Here is a 22,424-nt window from a genome sequence, read left to right as displayed (position 1 = left end):
TTAAAGTTATTTCTAGCACAAGCTATTTAGTGAGTATACATTGGAGTTCCCCGGGACTCTTGTCCCCCATTGACTCTCTTTTAAAATGGCAATTTTCCGATAAACTGTAAACCTGTTATTTTATAACTGTTTTCCATTAAAAACCAAATGTATCCAAGCATTTCCCAAATCCTATTAGCAGTGTGATTTGACCCATAAACCACTAGATACCGCCAGGGTACCATAGAGCAGTGTTTCTGAACCAGTGTTGGGCCGCAAGTTTCCACTAGAGGGCCGCCAAAAAATATGTGTTTCTCAACTATGGTTCATAGGGGCCAAGCTGTACTTAGTTGTAATGCACTTTTCCACCAATTATGACAGCAATGACATTATCAAACAGAGAAAAAGTCTGGGGCTAAAGTCATAAAGTGGTGAAGCTGTATTTTCACATGCACTTTATTTTATTGACAGTTTTTTAAGAAATATATATTATTATTAATTTAGTTTGAATGTATTTATTTTAGCACAGTGTAATTGCATGTACATTTATTTTTCGTCAGTTTGAGTCCATTCTTTTGCAGTATATTTGTTAAGTATGTTTGTAATCAGCCTGACCTAAGCCTTGATTATGATATTTGTGATTAACACATGCTTTCATTTTATTTGACAAGATAGCAAACTGTAAGTAGGTAAGATATAATTCCTGAATGTGATTAAAATCAAGAGTAAGATTATTAATAGTAGAAAAGTTGGCCCCCGAAGTAAAAAAGGTTAAGAATCCCTGCCATAGAGTACCATATTATTCAAATTAGACGCATAGTTGCTTTGAATCTGCCAATAATTATTCAGTAAATGTAATAGAAAAAACAATGTCGGTGAGTTGGTAGTGACTTAAGAGTTATGTAGAACGTGGTTACAAAAATATTGCGTGTGCGTGCACAAATATTGCAGTTTGTGTTTTTGCCATGAAAAAATTGGGTTTCTTTGACAAAAAAGGGCATAAAACAAACAAACAAACTAAAACACAACAGATAGATTTGAAGTTGATCTAGAGATTTAAGCATTGAAAGTAAAGATATAGATTATTTACTTTAAAAAAAAAAAAACATTTATTGATTTTCAGAAACATTTAAATCTAGTAAACATCAAATGCAGTGTTTTTCTCCCTACTAGTATAAAAGAAACAAAATAATAATAAATAAAGTAAGAAACCACAGACAGCTGCATTCCTGAATGGCCTTAGAGAGACTTAGCAACCCATGAGCGCACAAAAGGCTCATCAACCACCCACATTTCAATTGTGATTCAATCAGGGTTAATTAAAAGGAACCCCACAGTTCTTGAAACTTTCCAGAACAACCATTTAATGTCAGCCTAAACTTCTCCAGTTGGAAAAAATACAGAACATCATTAATCCAGCGAGAGTGGCAAGGAGACGCTGTTGCCTTACACTTTATAGATGACTTAAAACCTATACAGTAACATTCACCACATTTGAGGGATCCCCCAAGGGTTAATCACCATTTTGAATTTGGATTAATCATGTTGAATCACTTGTATAATTTAAAATAACTTTAAAAAAGCCCTATGTCTGGACATAAATGCAAATTTATTGTCAGAATGTCATACAGTAAAAAAATGTAAACTTACCGGTACTTGAATGTGCGTCATTTATTTGCCAAAACTTGGTAACGGTTTTATCTAAAGTCCCATCTGAGTGTAATTTGAAGTGCAATTTGCAAAGTCGGTGTCTACTCACTCACCTTTGCACTGACGTATGCATTCATTTGACCACTGAGCGTATAATGTCCTGCGCCAACTTTTGAGTAACCATCCACGGTTAAGGTAAAGCAACATGTACGGTCAAAATAAAACCGTTGATTAATCTGCAAATATACATGATTTATGCGATAATTTTTTGATAATCAACCACAAGAGATAACTTGTTATTTTTGACAGCACTAATAATTTAATTAGATGATTATACACTGGTAAAAGCTGCCTTCTGAGGGAAGCCGTAACTGTGATGTGGCCTTCAACGAAAGTGAGTTTGACTCCCCTGCTACAGGTTGGAGCATGATGTCATGAATGTGCAGAAAATGAGTGTCTCCATTGTGCAGGCATGTGATTTGAACTTAATGAAGACTGAAAATAAGCCGGCGGTCTGGGGGCCGCAGGTCCCTAGTCAGGAGGTGGAGTTGCTTCGCTACGTAGCTTCGATTATTAAGTTAATAATTTTAATGGAAAGAGATAAAAAAAGACGGATTTCTGACTATAGACGTAAAAATCACATGCCTGATGGTGACAGCCGGTATACATGCTAAATCCTCATTCAAACGGCCCGTGAGACGTCATCAGTTTATTCAGGAATCTTACCCACAGGGAGATTGCTTTCATTTTAACAGTCTGAAATTGTTGATGCTGTTACTAGTTCGCCATGTAGGGGACAACGTGAGTATCTCAGGTCAGTAATTTTACTTATATGACCCAATGCAAACAACCTTCCCTAGTCATGGTGCAAGAAAATTTACGTTTTGCGCATTTTAGATGCTTGATATTTCTGATTGATTACAAAACCTTGAGAAGGGGTCAGGAACTTCAAACTTTCATATACTCTTCATTTCTAATTAGAAATGATATATCCATTATAGTAATATAATATTTTGACATATTAATGTATAGACTATATATGTATGTATTTACATATATATATATATATATATATATATATATATATATATATATATATATATATATATATATATATATATATATACACACAATTACTTTACATGCAGTCGGCCCTCGACCAATTTTTTTTTAGCCCAATGCGGCCCCCAACTCTAAATGTTCGTACACCCATGTTGTACGCACTATTTAGCACTTGTTATTTAGAACTTTAGACGATCAGACCCAAATGCAGTACGAACTGTGTTTAGAAAATGATTAGCATTAGCATTAGCTTTATATTCTGACTCAGATATGTCTGTCCTACAGGAGAGTTCACAGCACCCATTCGCGGCGTTTACTACATCCGCTTCACAGCCAACGCCCCCACCGACTTCCCAATGAGCGCTGTGCTCTACAAGAACAACGCTCAGATCCAGCTCATTGCCCACGAGCAGCCGTCGGGAGAGGGCAGCGACACGGCATCCAACGGCGCCGCCCTGCTGCTAGAGAAGGGTGACAAGCTGAAGATGGTGCTGTGGCACAACACCCAGATTTGGGACAACAGCAATCATCACAGCACGTTCAGTGGCTTCCTGGTCTTCCCCTGGTAAGAACCAGACTGTAACCACGGTGACCCACACACAGCAACTTCCGTTCTAAAGCCAGACAGAAGAAGGAAAGAAAAGGGAGCTGAGCCCACAGCTTTGAATTATCTGTGTGTGTTGGTTTAAAGGGGAACTGCACTTTTTTGGAATTGTGTCTGTCATTCACAATCATTATGTAAGACAATAACACATTTGTTTTTCTTTTTTTTATGCATTCTAAGTCATAAATAAATGCTAGCAAAAGTAAGCTAACAATGAAGCTAATGTGAGCCGCTTTATTCCGCCTTTAAAGCGCTCTAAAAAACATCCAAACAACTCCATCAAGGTTTTATATACACGCTGTAAGTATATATGTAATGCAGTAACATTCATAATAATATTTACATATTTTGCTCATTTTAAGCATACAGCAGTGCATCTATTTCTCAGATGTATCACAACGATCCTGTTTCCCTTCAACAGCACATAAGCGTCATGTAGCAGTATTGCTGAGTGCAAAACAAGAAATACAAACTACGAACATGATAAAACAATCACTTACTGTACAATGTCTGCTCTCACAGGGATGCAGATTGATGGGATGTTTATATCTTCCCGTTTAGATGAAAAATTCCTCATAATCCTCACCAAAGGTTAAACAAAATAAGGTGTTGCAAACGAGCGTCTTTTTGTGTCTTTCTTGCCATCTGCGGGTCTAAGTTGGATGTCAAAGTTGACGATCTTTTGGGTTTATGTCCACAACCTTCTACTATCCAGGTGAGAGGCATGATTTATAATCTAGAATTAACTTTCACCAACTCAGAGGCGATGCAGCCGCTCAATATGTCAATATAGCAGCATAAGCTAGTTAGCAGCTAAAAGTAGTTTGTCTGCGTTAGCGCTTACAATAACAACAACACTAATAATTGGTTAATATTCAGGTCACGACTTGTAAATGGAGTATTGTTGAAGCTTTTCAAATGTTTTTAAGAGGGCTTTATGGGCGCAATATAGTACTCCCTTCAGCTACATTGTTAGCCACTCCATACTAGCAGTATTTTACGACTTAGAATTAGGGATGTCCGATAATATCGGCCTGCCGATAAATTCTTTAAAATGTAATATCGGAAATCTGTTGTTTTATTATTGGTATCGTTTTTATTTTATTTTATTATTATTTTTATTAAATCAACATAAAAAACACAAGGTACACTTACAATTAGTGCACCAACCCAAAAAACCTCCCTCCCCATTTACACTCATTCACACAAAAGGGTTGTTTCTTTCTGTTATTAATATTCTGGTTCCTACATTATATATCAATATATATCAATACAGTCTGCAAGGGATACAGTCCATAAGCACACATGATTGTGCGTGCTGCTGGTGCACTAATAGTACTAACCTTTAACAGTTAATTTTACTCATTTTCATTAATTACTAGTTTCTATGTAACTGTTTTTATATTGTTTTACTTTCTTTTTTATTCAAGAAAATGTTTTTCATTTATCTTATTTTATAATTTTTTTAAAAAAGGACCTTATCTTCACCATACATAATTAGGCATAATAATGTGTTAATGCCACGACTGTATATATCGGTATCGGTTGATATCGGTATCTGTAATTAAGAGTTGGACAATATCGGAATATCGGCAAAAAGCCATTATCGGACATCCCTACTTAGAATGCATAAAAAAAGAAAAACATTTGAAAAAAAAGTGCAGTTCCCCTTTAAGACAAGGCTTAAAACAAACATACTTTTACGTTTCTGGGGTTCTGGTCCAAGAGTTGGATCCACTGCTCACATCTTTATCAGATCGTTGTGTTTGTTGGCGCTGAAGGGTGGATGAGCCTCCGATGAAGTTTGACGTTGAATCAGAGATGAAAAGCCTTCTAGCGTCAGTGACGCGGGTCCAGGCTGACAATTCAGGTGCGGTACTTGTTTCCGCACGTCACACTGGGTGTGAGAACCGAATTAAATCATGGTTGTGTGTCGGCAGAACTCAAAGACCGCCTGGAGACCACGGAGAAGGAGCTGAAGGCCATGAGAGGTCAGTCTGAAATCCTTTTTCACCTCTTAACGTCGTGGTGAAGAGGACACGCCCAGAGCTGCTACTAAAACGCATTCACCGTCTTGTGCAGATGTGCCAAAGGTGGCGTTTGCGGCGTCGCTGGGTGGTGACGGTCTTCAGAAGACAACGTCAGGAAATAAGAAGCTCCTCTACAAAGACGTGCTGACTAATGTCGGCGAGGCGTACAACCCGGAGACAGGTGAGTGGCGACCACGTGGCACACCTCTCAGCACGAACTGTGTTGGTCTGGAAAATGATTAGCATTAGCATCGTAATCTCGCTTAGATCTGTGCACTTCATCTTGCAGGAGAGTTCACAGCTCCCGTTCGCGGCGTCTATTACATCCGCTTCACCGCTAACGCCCCCACCAACTTCCCAATGAGCGCCGTGCTCTACAAGAACAACGAACAGATCCAGCTCATCGCCCACGAGCAGCAGTCGGGCGAGGGCAGCGACACAGCGTCCAATGGCGCCACGCTGCAGCTGGAGAGGGGCGACAAGCTCTCGCTGTACCTGTGGCACAACACTCAGATTTGGGACAACAGCAACCACCACAGCACCTTCAGCGGCTTCCTGCTCTTCCCCTTGTGAGGGTGGCGGCCATCTTGACACGCACAGGGGTCAGGGGTCACTAAATAAACGTTGATTGTCTGCTTTTTACACAGACTACAGGTAAAAATGTGCTTTGTAGCTAAAACTAAGTACTGTACCGGTTTAAATAAATTCAAAAACAAATATTTTACGTTCTGTCTTGATCTTCCTGCTGAATCATTTGTAAGCAAAAACATCAACATGCGGATTCTGAGCGCTACACATGTTACATTATGCAGCCATGACAGGGTGTGGCGGTTTGTTTTTAGTTTGAAAAGTTGTGTATCCTTTCCTAAAAAAACAGATATGCTTATTTTTCTGCAAAATTATTGTAGTTCTGTAGGCTGTAGGAATGTTATTGTGATCAAAATTATCACGGTTATCATTACTAACGCGGTATTGTTGAATGTGCTCAAAAAGGACTTTTGAACCAGGTTTTATTTATAAAACAAAAACTCGATTGACACACAATACACTTACATTGGTAGAATAAATCATACATATTGTTCTGGCTTTTTATTAGGCATATCATTTGTATTTGAGTTTTTGTGAGTTGTAAAGGTTTTAGAGTAGTTTTCATTCCAATGTTCCCTCTAATTTTTCATGTGTGCAAACGCAAAAACTCCCTGAGCATTCAGTGGAGCATGTGTGAGCAACGTCAGACTTGCATACTGTGGCTATACAAGCATCACACCTGACATAACAATTTAAATATCTTATTACTATAATAAAATGACAGCAGTGATTTCCATTACATTATTTTCTGATATAGGTGATTTGGCCCACTTACCATGCAAATAACAAAAATAATATTGTTTTTCATGAGCTATGTACTAGTATTGTATGTCTGGTTGGAGGTCCTACTTTGGAAATAATTTGTACCCCTTGTGATCAGATTTAGTTCCCCTTAAAACATTCACATGTTGCACAATGAGATGTAAGCATGGGATAAAGTGTACATTCCTGTAGCTTTCTATCTGTAAAATATATCTTTTTATGAGCATTTCTGTAATCTCGGAACAGCATTTCATAATTAAGTTTCATAAATTAACATTCGTAATAAATTATTAAGCACACATCTGAAATAATCTGAAATTTACACTTTATGTGTGGTGTTGGAGTGGTCCGACTTTTTGTGTACGCATCACAAGCTGCGTTTTCATTGCAGTGTTTCGCAAAGTAAAAGTGTTACTTCTAAAATTTTGACAAAGTACATTTGCGACTTGTAGTTGTTTCTATTAAAGGGTGTTTTGCGTCATGAGCCGTAATTCTCGTAAAATCTCATCCAGAGAGACTCCACTTTGAGGAAGATATTGTAGCCACTGCTGTTGCCGTGATGTCAATAGAAGACGAAGGCAGCGGGTGATCGCTCAAAGGCAACGTCTTTATGGCCCGATTGACATTGTTCGGGCATGTGGGTCTCTCCGAGCCTCCGCGTCGGCCTCTATTCCCGAGAAGGGACACGCCAGACGGCCTTGCTCCCCCCCCCATCCGACTGATCGGAGACCTACGGGCCCCTTGACACTGTTCGAGCATGTGGGTCTCACCGAGCCTGCGGGTCAGCATCTTTTACCAGGAAAGGAACCGCGAGACGTCTTGATGCGGCGGTGCCGCCTCGCTCCCCCGGACCCACCAATCGGAAGCGAGACCAAGACAACATGTCTGCTAGGGCTGCGAATCGTTGGGTGTCCCACGATTCGATTCAATATCGATTCTTGGGGTCACGATTCGATTATAAATCGATTTTTTTCGATTCAACGCGATTCTCGATTCAAAAACGATATTTTTCCGAATCAAAACAATTCTCTATTCATTCAATACATAGGATTTCAGCAGGATCTACCCCAGTCTGCTGACATGCAAGCAGAGTAGTAGATTTTTGTAAAAAGCTTTTATAATTGTAAAGGACAATGTTTTATCAACTGATTGCAATAATGTAAATTTGTTTTAACTATTAAATGAACCAAAAATATGACTTATTTTATCTTTGTGAAAATATTGGACACAGTGTGTTGTCAAGCTTTTGAGATGGGATGCAAGTGTAAGCCACTGAGACACTATTGTTCTTTTTTTTTATTAATTTTTTTATAAATGTCTAATGATAATGTCAATGAGGGATTTTTAATCACTGCTATGTTGAAATTGTTACTAATATTGATACTGTTGTTGATAATATTCATTTTTGTCTCACTACTTTTGGATTGTTCTGTGTCGTGTTTGCGTCTCCTCTCAATTGCTCTGTTTATTGATGTTCTGAGTGTTGCTGTGTCGGGTTTGGTTTTGGAATTGGATTGCATTGTTATGGTATTGCTTTGTATTATTTTGTTGGATTGATTAATAAAAAAGAAAAGAAAAGAAAAAATTAAAAAAATTAAAAAAATTAAAAATTAAAATAAAAATCGATTTTTGAAAAATGAGAATCGATACTGAATTGTACAACGTGAGAATCGCGATTTGAATTCGAATCGATTTTTTCCCACACCCCTACTGTCTGCCCTAGTTTTCCTGCATTGGCATTTGGCACCCCACCGGTTCGGTTTTTAGGTGCCCTGTAAATGTTTCCATCATGCCTTTAGGAAACACTTCAACATCGAAACGTCTCAAAAACTACCTCATGAGAGCGCAAAAAATGTTTTAGCGATATTTGAGAGTTTTCTGAAATAGGGGTGTTTCTGTTAGCAGTTTCTTATTGCGATATTTAGATTTTGTGGGGTAATGGAAACTCAGCTAGTGGCTAAGTGCCATGAGCTGGCCCCACTATGGACTGGACTCTCACTATTATGTTAGATCCACTATGGACTGGACTTTCACAATACTATGTCAGACCCACTCGACATCCATTGCTTTCGGTCTCCCCTGGGGGGGTGTTTGGTGTGCTTACGGCCGAATATAAACAGTTTTGCTCAATAAAGTGATCGTTCAAATCCCTTTCCTCCTTAAATCGTCTCGACAGACGTTACAATAATAGAACAGGGTTGATGACCATTGTTTGGCCGCTTGTTGTCACCTGTCACTCACAGTTGCATTGCAAAATCATACAGAACATATTGTTATGCGTTAGATTTTGTGCGTGGCATAGATTTGCTGTGTGCAGAAGACGCTTAAGCAGTGCGCAATAGAGGGAACGTTGTTCACTTCCTGTTGTCATTATTGGTTCGACTACAGCTCGATCACTCTAAGAGAGCACAACCGTTGGGTTCAATGTACACAATTGAACAGTTTAGTTTCTCAAATAATGTGTTTATACAACTATTTTAGCTATAAGTCCTTTACCGTCACATCCCAACGTCAACAACTAACCTGCAAAACTTGAAGAGGATCTTCTCAAAGACCAGAACGGGCCCAGTGCTGCCCAGGATGGTGAGAGGCTGACCCGCAAAGACAGAGTAGGCCACACCTGTCAGAGAAGCCCCAAACAGAGACTCGATGGCGCTCTAAGAAGGACAGGGAGCGTCAGACCTTGTACCTTGTGAAGGCACGGCGACCGGCAGCAGTACACAGCTCCTTACTATATTCCCTTTGGTGGCTTCTCCGAGAAGGCCTCCGAAAGTGATGACGGGCGACATGCAGGCGCAGTACAGGAAAAGGACGGACGCCAAACACTGCAGGCTGACGGCGTCTGTGATGTCACTCAGTAGGAAGGGCGCTTTCCTCCGGATATCCTTCACCAAACCACCAAAAAGCCTGCCGCACGCCACAGAACGTTAGCAGCCTCATTGCTAACGTGGATCACGCGCATCATGGTCGGACCTTCCGGTCCTCTGCAGCTCTGGTCCAGTCTGATGCCCTGCGTCTTTGACGATGTCAGAGCTGTGGGCGGAGCCGTTGGGCATAGGCGGGATCTTCCTCTTCTCCTGCAGAGTCAAGACAAACAAGATAGTGAAATGTTAGCATGCTAATTAGCGTGCCTGCAGGCCGAGGCATCCCACCTGAGACGGCACGCTCTTTGGGGGCTCGATGCGGATGCTGGGGTCCCATTCACCCGGCGGGAGCACCGTCACCTGGTCCAGGAACTCGTCAATCCCTGACAGCAGGTCGTTCCGGTCCTTTGCCTTGTATGCAACGTCGTGGAAAATCTACGAGTGACAAGACACGTCAGACCATGCGGTACTGTCACATGACTGGACAGGCTTGAAGGCGGCACCTCGTCCGTCATCAGTGTGGCCATGGAGCGTCCAATCTCGTGGTACTGCCGACCTTTTCCAAACGGACCCAGTAGAAGGAAGAGGAACCTGATTGGTCGAGAGAGGAAATGGTAAATGGTAAATGGTAAATGGGTCGTACTTGTATAGCGCTTTTCTACCTTTTTAAGGAACTCAAAGCGCTTTGACACTATTTTCCACATTCACCCATTCACACACACACATTCACACACTGATGGCGGGAGCTGCCAGAGGAGTCAGAACCCGAGCTCCAGAAATGGAGGCGTGGTTCTAGAGCTCACCGGGTGGGTACAGGGACCTCTGTGAGTCCGGTGAGGAGCACGGCGGGGGAGAGGCGCACAAAGGCAATGACGGGGCGCTCCAGGAAGTCCACTTCTCCCACCAGCACATTGGAGGCTTCTGCACCGGGGGGAATCTTCTTCATGAAGTTCATGTCCACCTGAAACAAAGATGGCTGTGATGACCTGCACAACCAGCAGGGGACAGCAGCGTGTCTCACCTTGCTGAAGTCCACCGCGCTGTTTTCACCACTTCCTCCACCGGCGTGACCTTCACCCCCATTTCTGCCATCCAGGTTCCCAGGAGCCGACTGAGGAGACGCGGGGAGACCTGTTCGCACAGGAAGAAGCTTGACGTCTGGGAGTCGCTAGTACATTCCTAACAGTGATTCTAAAACTTTGTTTGCGGGCTCTATCTAGTGGCACGCCAAGGAATCACGTGATTTAAGTGCTGTGTTTAAGTTTCGTATATTCAAACACATTTTTACTGTTCAAACTGGGGGTAATGTTACAGTGGCCTAAAATATAAAATATATTTGTTTAATAAAACCTTTGACTACAGGGCGCCATGTTTGCTTCGGAAGCATGAATTCTGGCCGTTCTGACGTAAGTTTTCCTGAAAAAAATAAACCATAATAATACTAAATAGAGTTTTAAACATACTCCAGCTCATAAACTTACAATAACAGATGCTTTTATTTCCTCAAAATATAGTTTTGCGGCTGTATTTGACGCTCTCCACTGTATAAATCAATGCATGGTTTAGTGATGAGCAGGCTGTCTGAACGTAAAGAAAATACACACAATGACCAAAAAACGTATTACCCTCATTTTGCCAAAATCCTCATTAGCTTGGGACCAACAAATATGGAGAAATTGTGACTTTCGTGTGAAGTATGTCAACTGTGGTGGTTGTCTCCAATTATATATACTCATATACATACATATACATATACATATACATGTATACATATATACACACACATATATACACATTATATATATATATATATATATATATATATATATATATATATATATATATATATATATATATATACATATATATATATAAATATATATATATATAAATATATATCCATACATATATACACACACACACAAAAATATGTATATACAGTAAATATATATATTATTTGATGTATAAATATATTTATACATATATATACGGTATACGCATATATTTTTCATAAATTGTTGTACTTGAAGTACAATCCATAGTTAATGGACTGTTAATTTGCTTGTATGTCTGTTATCATGAAAATCAATAAAACATAAAAAAAAACAACCAGTATGTCAACTATGTATGGTTACATGGCAAAAAAACCTCTTTAATTAAAAAAGTGCAGTGTATGCAATAACCCCAGATGTGGTCTGCTCAAAGTTGGAAGCAAACATGGCGCCCTGCAGTCGCATGAGGGCCTTTTGACCAATCATATAGGAGGTGGTCCGAAACCGAGTCGGTCTTTCTTTACACAACTCTGACTAGTACCACAGTTTAAGAATCACTGGATTAGACAGTTGATGTGCGTGTTTGAGCCCCGTTCAGAGACAAGCTTGATTCACAAAAGTGATCCTGCTTGGCCAAAATGTGCAGGGAAGTCGCGAGCATTGGCGCAATCGCAGCATCCTGGAGGGACCGGTCATTAATGATTGAACACTTTATTACCAAAAATTCCAGACTATAAGCCATTTTTTTTTCCTACGCTTTGAATCCTGTGGCTTACAAAACAGTGCGGCTAATTTATGGATTTTTCTTGCTGACAGCCATAATGCAAATAGTTTTCATTAAAAAAGAAACTTAAATGGTGTGTTATTGTTTGTGCTATGGCGCCATGTTTTGGATGAAGTTCGCTCACTGCAGGTGCTGCTGGTTGAATGTGAATTCCTGCTGTTTAAGCTTTGAACCGCAAGTAGAAGTGCTGTTCCAAGTGCTGTTCCATCGTCCATAGCGTTCTAATCGTATGGATTGTTCATTCATCACTCCAAGCAACGTTTGTAAGTTTGACAATATAACTAAAACAATTCATACTTGCTAGGGATGTAAAAAATAATGGGTACAAACTGATAACCGATTTTAACTTTAGAGATATGAATACATCGTTTGGCGAGCCTCTGAAAAGTACTAGATCGGTTGATTGTGGATCTGATACAAAATATGGTCGCTCTAATCTTGCGAGACTTCTGTGCTGATGTAATACGAGAGTACCGTTCTCGTTTGTGACTGACAACGACAAAGCAACATCATGGCTGACAGCACCCAAAAGAGTTTACAAACATTGCAAACCCCAAATATTAAATCTAAAGTGTGTGTTGTTTTAAAGCATGGTCAGTTAGATGAAAGTATGGCCATTCGTGATGTTTGGAAATCAGCGATAAAGTCGTGCAGCACAACTAATCTGAGCAATCGCCTGTTGTGACTCATCAAGACACTCAAGCCGGCGATGAGGGAGATAAGACTCTGCGAGGTAATCACAACATTTACTACACTGTTCCTTGCGCTAAAGACCTAGCTCTGAGCTGCCAAGCCTCACGCTTTGAGCATAAGAGTCACACAATTTAACCCTTTCTCATGCCAGACACCACACTTGACATTTCTCATGCTTATTTTCCCCCTTAATTACTCCACATCTATTTTCTATACTTGTTTCCTCGCGGCCTGCCGTAGTTGGAGTAATTCTGATTGACTCACCAAAGGAACCAATCACAGACCAATCCATAAATTATTGTGCCTGAATCTAGCCAACCAGGGAAATCACCACGCAATGTAAACCAGTCAGAAGCAATGTAAGGCGGGTCTTTGCGTCTATTTTTCACACACACCTCAGCGTAGTGTTGTCAACTTGGCGACTTTCCCGCTAAGCCTAGAATCTTTCCAACTCCTCTTCGTGACTTTCTTTGTCAAAAACGACTAGCAACAAATTCAGCAATTTCCTTTTTGATGTTTGGAGACATGAAAGCGCGTAACACTCTAATGTCCTCCACGTAGAAACGGTGCTGCTGTAAGCCGTTCCTCACAGGTGCTCCCCTGTGTAATGAATGTCTGCTCTTAGACATCTTGTACTGAAAACACATGTCGTTGTACTTTTAAGTGCAATCACAATCAAGTCCATTCCACTCCAGTCAGAGCAGAGAGTAGACGCACACCCACTCTGTGCAAAGCTGCCACTGTTTCGGCCTTGGTTGAGATGTAAATGTTTCATTACTGTCACGCTTCAAATAAAAACTATCGTTCATGTGAATGAGCCAGTCAACAGATTTAGTTCGTTCATAAATATCTCAACCTATTAGTCTTTTGATCAAATTTGATACTCTAACATTTAACAATGTAGAACAAATAATAATACAACTGAACTAAGATTCAACAGAAGAAAATTCATTTACAGTTCTAATCATAGTTTGCATTTTTTAATTCACACATCTTCTTTACTTTAAGTTTATGGATTGCAATGCCTTAAAGTTGATAGTTCTACTATTTGCTAATAATACAGGAACTGTCTGCCCTGAGATCGGTAGGTTGTGAGTTCAAACCCCGGCCGAGTCATACCAAAGACTATAAAAATGGGACCCATTACCTCCCTGCTTGGCACTCAGCATCAAGGGTTGGAATTGGGGGTTAAATCACCAAAAATGATTCCTGGGCGTGGCCACCGCTGCTGCCCAATGCCCACCTCACCTCCCAGGGGGTGATTAAGGGTGATGGGTCAAATGCAGAGAATAATTTCGCCACACCTAGTGTGTGTGTGACAATTATTGGTACTTTAACTTTAACCTGTTTTTGTATCTGTCTAATTAAAAAATAAACACATGACATTGTTCTGACATTATACATTCAATTTTCTTTCACCATGCAAAGCTTACATTTGCATCGAATCGCATTGAACCGTATCGCATCAAATGGTAATGTTTTAAAAAGTATTGTTAGTGAATCGTATCGAGATTCATATTGGATCGCCATTTAAAGTGTAGATGTACACCCTTAATACTTACTGTATTTTTCGGACTATAAGTCGCAGTTTTTTTCATAGTTTGGCCGGGGGTGCGACTTATACTCAGGAGCGACTTATGTGTGAAATTAATAACACATTACCGTAAAATATCAAATAATATTATTTAGTTCATTCACGTAAGAGACTAGACGTATAAGATTTCATGGGATTTAGCGATTAGGGGTGACCGATTGTTTGGTAAACGTATAGCATGTTCTATATGTTATAGTTATTTGAATGACTCTTACCATAATATGTTACGTTAACATACCAGGCACGTTCTCAGTTGGTTATTTATGCGTCATATAACTTACACTTATTCAGCCTGTTGTTCACTATTCTTTATTTATTTTAAATTGCCTTTCAAATGTCTATTCTTGGTGTTGGGTTTTATCTAATACATTTCCCCAAAAAATGCGACTTATACTCCAGTGCGACTTATATATGTTTTTTTCCTTCTTTATTATGCATTTTCGGCCGGTGCGACTTATACTCCGAAAAATATGGTACTAAAACCATCCCATGTGTGATGTCTGTAGGAGTGTTTCATGTATACATGTAGCAAATGTCATTAGCATTAGCTAATATGCTAGCACGTTTACGAGTGTCTGTGTTGGTATTGTTACCTTACAACGGCATTCTGTGTGTATTGTTTCAGTTTCACAAATTCCTCGGTAAATTCCCCAAAACGTCCCCGTGGAGTTATTGAGTCTGTTTAGCTGATTGGAGAGCTAGCTTACGAAGCTAGTGGGTCCATGACGATGACTTCTGTTTTGTTGGATCAGCCGTTTTACTGCCGTGTTACAGACAGCGTTTGGAAACAATAGTCCGATATATGGAAATATTATAGTCCGATATATGAAAAACTAGTTTATTTCTCTAAGATTTAGTGGGTGCGGCTTATGTACCGATGTGGTCTATAGTCGGGAAAATACGGTGTGTAAACACATGTTTACCATTTAAATGCTGACTCAGCGGGTTGGATACTTTCGCAGCGGAGCCAGAACATTGCAGAGTGATCACATGGATCACGTGTTTAGTTGCGTGAGCGTTGTCTCTGACCAACTCTGAAGAATGCTAAGCTAACGCTAGCAGAGGAGTCTTTCAGATAAAAGTCAGCGGTTCCCTGAGAAGAAACACTGCATCCTCACCATTGCGTTCCAGTAGATGGGGGTCAGAATGTTTCTTGCCGATGTCGGCGAAGGAGCGAACGAGCGGGATGCGGTTACTCAGCCTCTTCTCGTTCTGATGGTGATGACGTCTCAAGATGGCCTCCCTCACTTTGTCCTGAACGCCCTCGTCCATCTGACTGGACGCCAGCAGACTGTCGATCAGCATGTCTGCGGAGTGGGGACGGCAACACTTTAACGACGTTCCAACAACAACGCGGGCATTGCCGAGGCACTGCCGACCTGCGATCTCCTCAGTGGTGTTGGCGCACATGTCGAGCAGCACGGTGCCGTTCATGATGCAGGAGCGCAGCTCGAACAGGCTGTGCAGGGACAGCGTGGCCACGTAGGGTTTACTCCAGCGCTCGCCGCCATCCTCCACATCCTCCTCAAACTTCAACCACCTGCACACATACACACACAACAATTATTAAGGAGCATGTGTGACAGCGTGCAGACACACAAATGATAAGGCCTCCTCGCCTGGCGGTCTCCTTCCACTCCAGGGTGTCTCCGTCCCTGAAGGCGAGCTCGTCCATTTCAGTGAAAAGGTCGTGGGGAACGTGCTCCTCATCGTCATCCTCCATGCCGAGAATGAACTGCACCCTTTGGGAGGGCGTGTCTTAAGAAACACAGCATCAGTCGGCCGCGGTTCACAGGGCTGCACGATTAATCAACACCGGCATTTGAGTGACAGGCATGTTCGCCAACCAGAATTGTTGGACATCACTTTTGTTCATCTCACGCTTCATAAAGGGAGAAAGACGTCTCACCCCGTGCATCGTTCTCAGCGCCTGAGCGTGTTTATTTAACAGTAGAACTAACGGAACGCAGTGAGCCCTCTTTTCACTCATTAACGATCCTTGTGTATGAGACCGCCAGCTTTACACACACAGGAAGCACGGACGGAGAGCCTCGCGAACCGCGAGTGAGATGTTCCGCAAAGTAACAATAATTAGGAGGGAAAAATAGGATGTCCCATTGTGGTAACATTTCAGCTTTATATCAGATGGGCAATATGAGCCCATCAACACGGACGAAGGAGCGAGAATGCCGTGATGTAAGACAAAAAAGACAACGTCCGACTTAGTTTTTCCAACTGGGAAAAAAATGCACTTAAATAGTCCATTTTTTTGTTTTTGTTTATTTATTTAGGTTAACAAAGTTGGTAAAAGACAAACAATTTTACAGTAGTGAGAAATAAAACGATTTATCCTTTTAAATGGTTACTTGCAATATTATTAGGTATTGTGAATAATACAATTCGAATCGATTTTTGGGGGTAATAATTTGATTCCGAATCAATTCTCCATTCAAAATCAATACTTTTTTTAATAACACTGGGTGCCAATTCTACGATTAACTATATTCCTCCATAAAATAATTAAACAGCTCTGATAAATTTCTATATTACTTAAAAGAAAACTGGTTTTGTTGAATAAAATACTACCCAAACGTTTAATAAAGTCAAATACAAATAAAGCAACAAGATAAGTATCCAGCACTTCAATTTTCTAAAGTAAATCTGTACAGCTGATATGATCATCTACACCAACAATATGATTTGTCCGAGTGGCTGGAGAGGGCAGATTTAAAAAGAAAAAATGAAAAATTGAACTGATTATAATCGATTAAGAATCGATACAATTAAGAATTGTGATTCATTCGAAAATAGATTTTTTTGACACCCCTAATAAACACTGTATAGTATTTATCAGTTATGTCTTCAGTTTAGGAGCATGATGTAGATCGGGGGTGTCCAAACTTTTTCCAATGAGGGCCGCACACTGAAAAATCAAAGCATATGGGGGCCATTTTGATATTTTTCACTCTTTTTTTTTTTTTTTTAAACCAATACAATATATCGTTTTTATTTCAACCTTTAGGTTTCCCATCAAGTTTGGTCCCAGGGACCAAAGTAATATTTTTGTAGGGTTAATGTTAAATCTCTAGATTAACTTCAGGTATATCTGTCGATATAGAGTTGAAAAAAATGATTATGCCCTTTTTGTCAAAGAAAACCCATTTTTTTATGGGAAAAAACAAAATATGCAACAATTTTCCCCAAAAAAATTCTAAGCGGAATATTTGATGTGACAAATTGATGTGTGGCGCCTCAAATTGGTCCTAAACTCATTGATCTTAATTCATTATTATTTTTTGAGCGGTGACAGTTTAAAAAAAATACCCTCAAAAGGACCCATTCTTAAAAGTGTTCAAAATAAGTCATCCATTTTTTTTTTACTTAAGTCTCCAGATCAAGCACCGTTGATTTTAAGTTTTAAATGTCTCTAATGTTTTTTCTTTATTGTTTTGTGCCCTTTTTGTCAAAGAACAGTTTTATATGGCAAACACACAACATATGCAGTATTTTCCACAAAACTATTTCAAAGTGGAATATTTGATGTGAAGTGATTTTGATTCATTATTATTATTTGAGCAATAACAGTTTTAAAGGGAAAAACACTCTGCATGGCAGTTTTCTGTTATTAGAGTTATTCGTTTTTTTTAATACTATTTTTACAATGTGCCAGGAGCCGTTAAAAAAATTAGCTGCGGGCCGCACTTTGTACCCCCCTGATGTAGTCTTGTGTGGCACCTTAAGACAATAATATGTTGATTGACAGTCTAACAGTAACATGTCTTCCTTCACTCCTTATTTTCCCAATTTTATGCATTTTTATGTTTAAAATGAAAAAAATCACAAATCGAATGGCATTTTTGGGGAGAAAAATCAAAAAAAAATTCTCAAGATGGTGCATCCCTAGTGGCGGCGGCTGTGTGCGCCAACAGCAGAGTTCGTACCGTGTGACGCCGACTCTTGCTCGTCTTCCCACTCCGAACGATCCCGCCTTCTGCGGTGGTGCCTGTGTCCTCTGTGACGGTGCCGCCGCCGGCTCTGTCGACCCGATGGGACGTGAACGCCGACATAGAGCGCCCTGTGACCTGACGGAGGACATGTGACAGCAGGTCCAAGGCAACTGGGACGAAAGCATCGTTGGAAATGACAATACTCACTCTCCAGGTCCTCCTTCTCGAAGTTGGTGTAGGGCGTGGAGTTGGCCTTCCCTCGGTCCAAGACCGCCTCCTCATCGTTACCCTGCAACACACACAAACAAACATGCGCAATACTGAGTCCGGTATAACAGTACTAAAGAAGTACAGCACCACTATAAATTAAAAAGATACTATACTGCCTTTGAAAAATACCGGTACCTTTTTTTTTTATGGACATGATGGCATGCCGTGGTGACATTTCTGGTAATATGAGGCACATGTGAGTCAACACACACACAGAGCACTTACAAGCAGAAACAGTGTGGAGACAGAAGAAGGAGTATTTTGGCTTAAAAACTAACGATGAATGTGAAGCTATAAACAGAGCAGCGCTTTAAAAACATAGCTATCTAGCGGCGAATGTCCGTCCACAGTGTTTTAACTACTTCTAAATCACTAATCCTCGCCTCCATGGCAACAAAAGTAAGTTTCTTACGAGTATCATCCCTGCAGGACGAGGAATAGCTAAAATGCTTCACTTGACAACGTAGGAGGATACAATACCTAACCGCTAACAGCAAGCTAGCGCTCCTGAATGTAAACAAATATGTGGATCTATACAAATATGGATTGTGCCGATACCAAGTACAAGAGCCGTATAGTCAGTAATACAATGATTACAGTACATCAATATTTTTTATTAACACAAAATCTTTTGTCGTTTTTATTGTTTATAACTCAGGAAATACGTCATTGGACACAGGAGGACTTTAATAATGACCAATGTATGATCCTGTAACTACTTGGTATTGGATCTGTTACAGCTCAAGCACCTGCCGACTCTCATTCTTCTGTGCACTCCTCTGAGCGCGTCTATGGACATGCGCGGCTGCGCTCAATCTGCAATCTGCACACCTCCCGCTGATGAGAGCTCGACGCCTTTCTTAAGCCAGCGTGTCCTGCGTTCCAGTGCCAGAACGTAGCTACCTGTATTGTTCAGTAAGCCCACACATCTTTAGCTCCTTTTCATGTGCATACTCGCTCTTTGTGTTTTCCCTCCTCTGTGCTCATTGTGTCTTGTCCTGTGTCGTCATCCTGCAGCTCCTCTTCGTTCCCTGGATTCGAGCTGTGTTTCTTCTTGCTACCTTCCTGGATCTCGACCTCTCGCCTGGACACGGACTCTGACGCCTCACTCCTGCCCTTGATCTCTTGCTTGCCCACGGACCTCCGAGCCTGCCCAGTCCCCTTTTGGACTTCCGCACCTCTCACAAGAGGCACCTTCAACATTGTACGTTAACACTCACCAGCTAGACGCACCACATAATCACACCATACACCTTTGGATTTATTACACACGTCATTTTATTATATTAATAAATACGCCTAAGGCTAAAGGACATCCCTGCCTCAGTGCCGTCTCCTTCTCCACTGAACCATTACAGGATCCATACCAAAATTTGTAGTATCATACAAAAGTATGAAAACAACAGAAGAATTGGTGATTGTTATATTTGAACAGAAGTGTAGATAGAACATGTTAAAACAGAAAGTAAGCAGATACAGTAGAATAATACATTTTCTATCGCTTATCATAATTTGACAAAAATATAGAATTGCAAAATGACACAAAATGTAACTACATATGTCAGCAGCCAAATTAGGAGCCTTTGTTTGCTTACTTACTACCAAAAGAGAAGTTTTCTAGCACCTTCACTAAGTTATCTAATGCCAAAATTGTTATTTGCATGTTATTTGCTGAGCAGCGGCTGCACTACCTGAGAGTCCCCAGGAAGTACAACCTGGACTCCAACCTGCTGCTGACCTTCTACCGCTCATCCATTGAGAGCCTGCTGACATACTGCATCACAGGATGGTACGGCAGCTGCACCGCTGCAGACAGGGAGAGGCTCCAGAGAGTTTTAAAGGCAGCACAGCGGATCATCGGCTGCCCTCTCCCCTCCCTGATGTACATTTACACCTACCGCTGCCTCAGCAGAGCTACCAACTTTATCAAGGACAGCTCCCACCCTGGCTTTGACCTGTTTGACCTGCTGCCCTCAGGAAGGCGCTACAGGGTCATCAATTCTAAGACAAACAGACTCAAGAACAGTTTTTTCCCCCTAAAACCATAACCACGGTGAACTCTCATAGGCACTGATTTTATAGTTTAGCACAGGGGTAGGGAACCTATGGCTCGTGAGCCAGATGTGGCTCTTTTGATGACTGCATCTGGCTCTCAGATAAAATCTTAGCTGACATTGCTTAACACGATAAGTAATGAATAATTCCGCTGGTAATCACAGTGCTAAAAATAACGTTCAAAATATAAAACATTCTCATGCATTTTAATCCGTCCATCCGTTTACTACCACACTTGTTCAATAAGTCGCATTAATGGTAAGAAGTATTTTATTTATTATTGGTTAGCTTCAGAATAACAATGTTATTAAAAAGAATAAGAGACTACTCTAAAAATGTTGGTCTTACTTAAAAATGCACGCATTTAGTTGTATTCAGTGTTAAAAAATATGATATGGCTCTCACGGAAATACATTTTAAAATATGTGGCTTTCATGGCTCTCTCAGCCAAAAAGGTTCCCGACCCCTGGTTTAGCACCTCTCTGTGTGCAATTTTTACTTTCCACCCACAATCTGAATGCTTCTGTATATAGTATAATATTTATTTCCTGTAAACAACACATTGAACATAAATCGTTCTCAGGACTGGACTGTGCACCTTACCTCCTTTTGCACTATTTTTCTAATTTTTTTCTTCCAATGTTTTGCATAATTTGTAGACTGTCGCACTGATACTGGAGTTTTTTTAAAATTTCATTGTACATGTGTATAGTGACAATAAAAGGCATTATATTCTATAAGAAACATATGTTTAATGTATCATACTGTTTTCTGTTACATAAAAGCCAATAATGACATTTTTATGGTCTCCTTTATTTGAAAATGTATCGAAAAGTATCGAAACCTATTTTGATACAGGTATTGGTATCGATAGCACACCAACATCCACTAAGTATTCTCGTGTTTGGGACGCAAGCTCACAAGAGGGAATAACGTGGAGGACATTCGACTTCTTCACTAAATAATGCTGGAAGCTGGATGTGACGCAAGCCGATTGTTATGTCAGTTAGTGGACATCTAGTTCGGGTGCCTAAAAGACAAGTTAATTCAAAGTGGAGACAGTTTCGTGCAGGTTTTAGAAGTTTGACTTTTCTCGAGGGACTTCGCCACAACGGTGACGAGCGCGCGCTGACTTCCTGGAACTTGCCTCGTTGACAACAGAAGTCAACTGACATTTTTTTATGCCTTACTTAAAAAGTTATGGGTCATGTTCAAGGCGCTCCGCAAGTTTGAGCTGCTGTGCGAGGGCAGCCGTCTTTAGCGCATCTTGAGGCGGGATGGGAGCAGCTAGCTAGCTAATTGAGGAGAGTAACAACTTACGGATGTGAGCAGCGGTCTCATCTGTTCGCGCGTCTCCTCCATTTTCAAAACACGTCTTCCTTTCTGAGGTTTACGATCTTCCAGACGTGAAGGTGATCAAATATTGTACTGCATTAACGATTCTCTCCTCGCCTGCTTCTCTACAGAGTTTTTGGTTTTGGACCATATATACCCCCAGCGTGAAGACCCGCCTCCTTGTGACAGCCATGTCCTTCCACCAATCACAGCGCAGCAACGGCTTTGTTTCGCCAATCATCGTAACTTCATGTTCTCTAATGCAAATCACCACTGTGGCCTTTAATAACTTAGGTATTATTATATTTCTATTAGGGTTGTACCAGTGACGTGCGGTGAGGTTCATGGTTGGTGAGGCACTGACTTCATCAGTCAGATTTACAAACATATGAACCCTAAAGAGTATCTTATTCACCATTTGATTGGCAGCAGTTA

The 22,424-nt window shown here is 40.6% G+C and overlaps 1 protein-coding gene across 5 annotated transcripts in view; it reads right to left on the bottom strand.

The window, feature by feature from the left end:
* LOC133636096 (sodium bicarbonate cotransporter 3-like) overlaps nt 1–22,142 on the bottom strand; it is a 34,779-nt gene extending 12,637 nt beyond the window's left edge. For 3 of the 5 annotated variants that reach the window (XM_062029755.1, XM_062029757.1, XM_062029759.1), the window contains exons 1-12: nt 21,975–22,142; nt 18,537–18,618; nt 18,324–18,464; nt 16,002–16,140; nt 15,762–15,922; nt 15,501–15,689; nt 10,343–10,670; nt 10,043–10,130; nt 9,828–9,974; nt 9,649–9,752; nt 9,408–9,582; nt 9,199–9,332 (exon numbers count right to left, since the gene is read on the bottom strand). In XM_062029755.1, the coding sequence (XP_061885739.1) occupies nt 9,199–9,332; nt 9,408–9,582; nt 9,649–9,752; nt 9,828–9,974; nt 10,043–10,130; nt 10,343–10,670; nt 15,501–15,689; nt 15,762–15,922; nt 16,002–16,140; nt 18,324–18,464; nt 18,537–18,618; nt 21,975–22,016 (1,730 nt within the window). In that variant the 5' untranslated portion in view covers nt 22,017–22,142. The remainder of the gene's footprint in view (nt 1–9,198; nt 9,333–9,407; nt 9,583–9,648; nt 9,753–9,827; nt 9,975–10,042; nt 10,131–10,342; nt 10,671–15,500; nt 15,690–15,761; nt 15,923–16,001; nt 16,141–18,323; nt 18,465–18,536; nt 18,619–21,974) is intronic. The other 2 variants (XM_062029756.1, XM_062029758.1) reach the window with 1 other exon arrangement.
* Between the last annotated feature and the right edge of the window lie 282 nt (nt 22,143–22,424).

Source organism: Entelurus aequoreus, linkage group LG20 (assembly GCF_033978785.1).
Source record: "Entelurus aequoreus isolate RoL-2023_Sb linkage group LG20, RoL_Eaeq_v1.1, whole genome shotgun sequence".
Taxonomy (NCBI): domain Eukaryota; kingdom Metazoa; phylum Chordata; class Actinopteri; order Syngnathiformes; family Syngnathidae; genus Entelurus; species Entelurus aequoreus.
The sequence above is the reverse complement of the archived record's forward strand: the minus strand, read 5'-3'. Positions and strand labels throughout refer to the sequence as shown.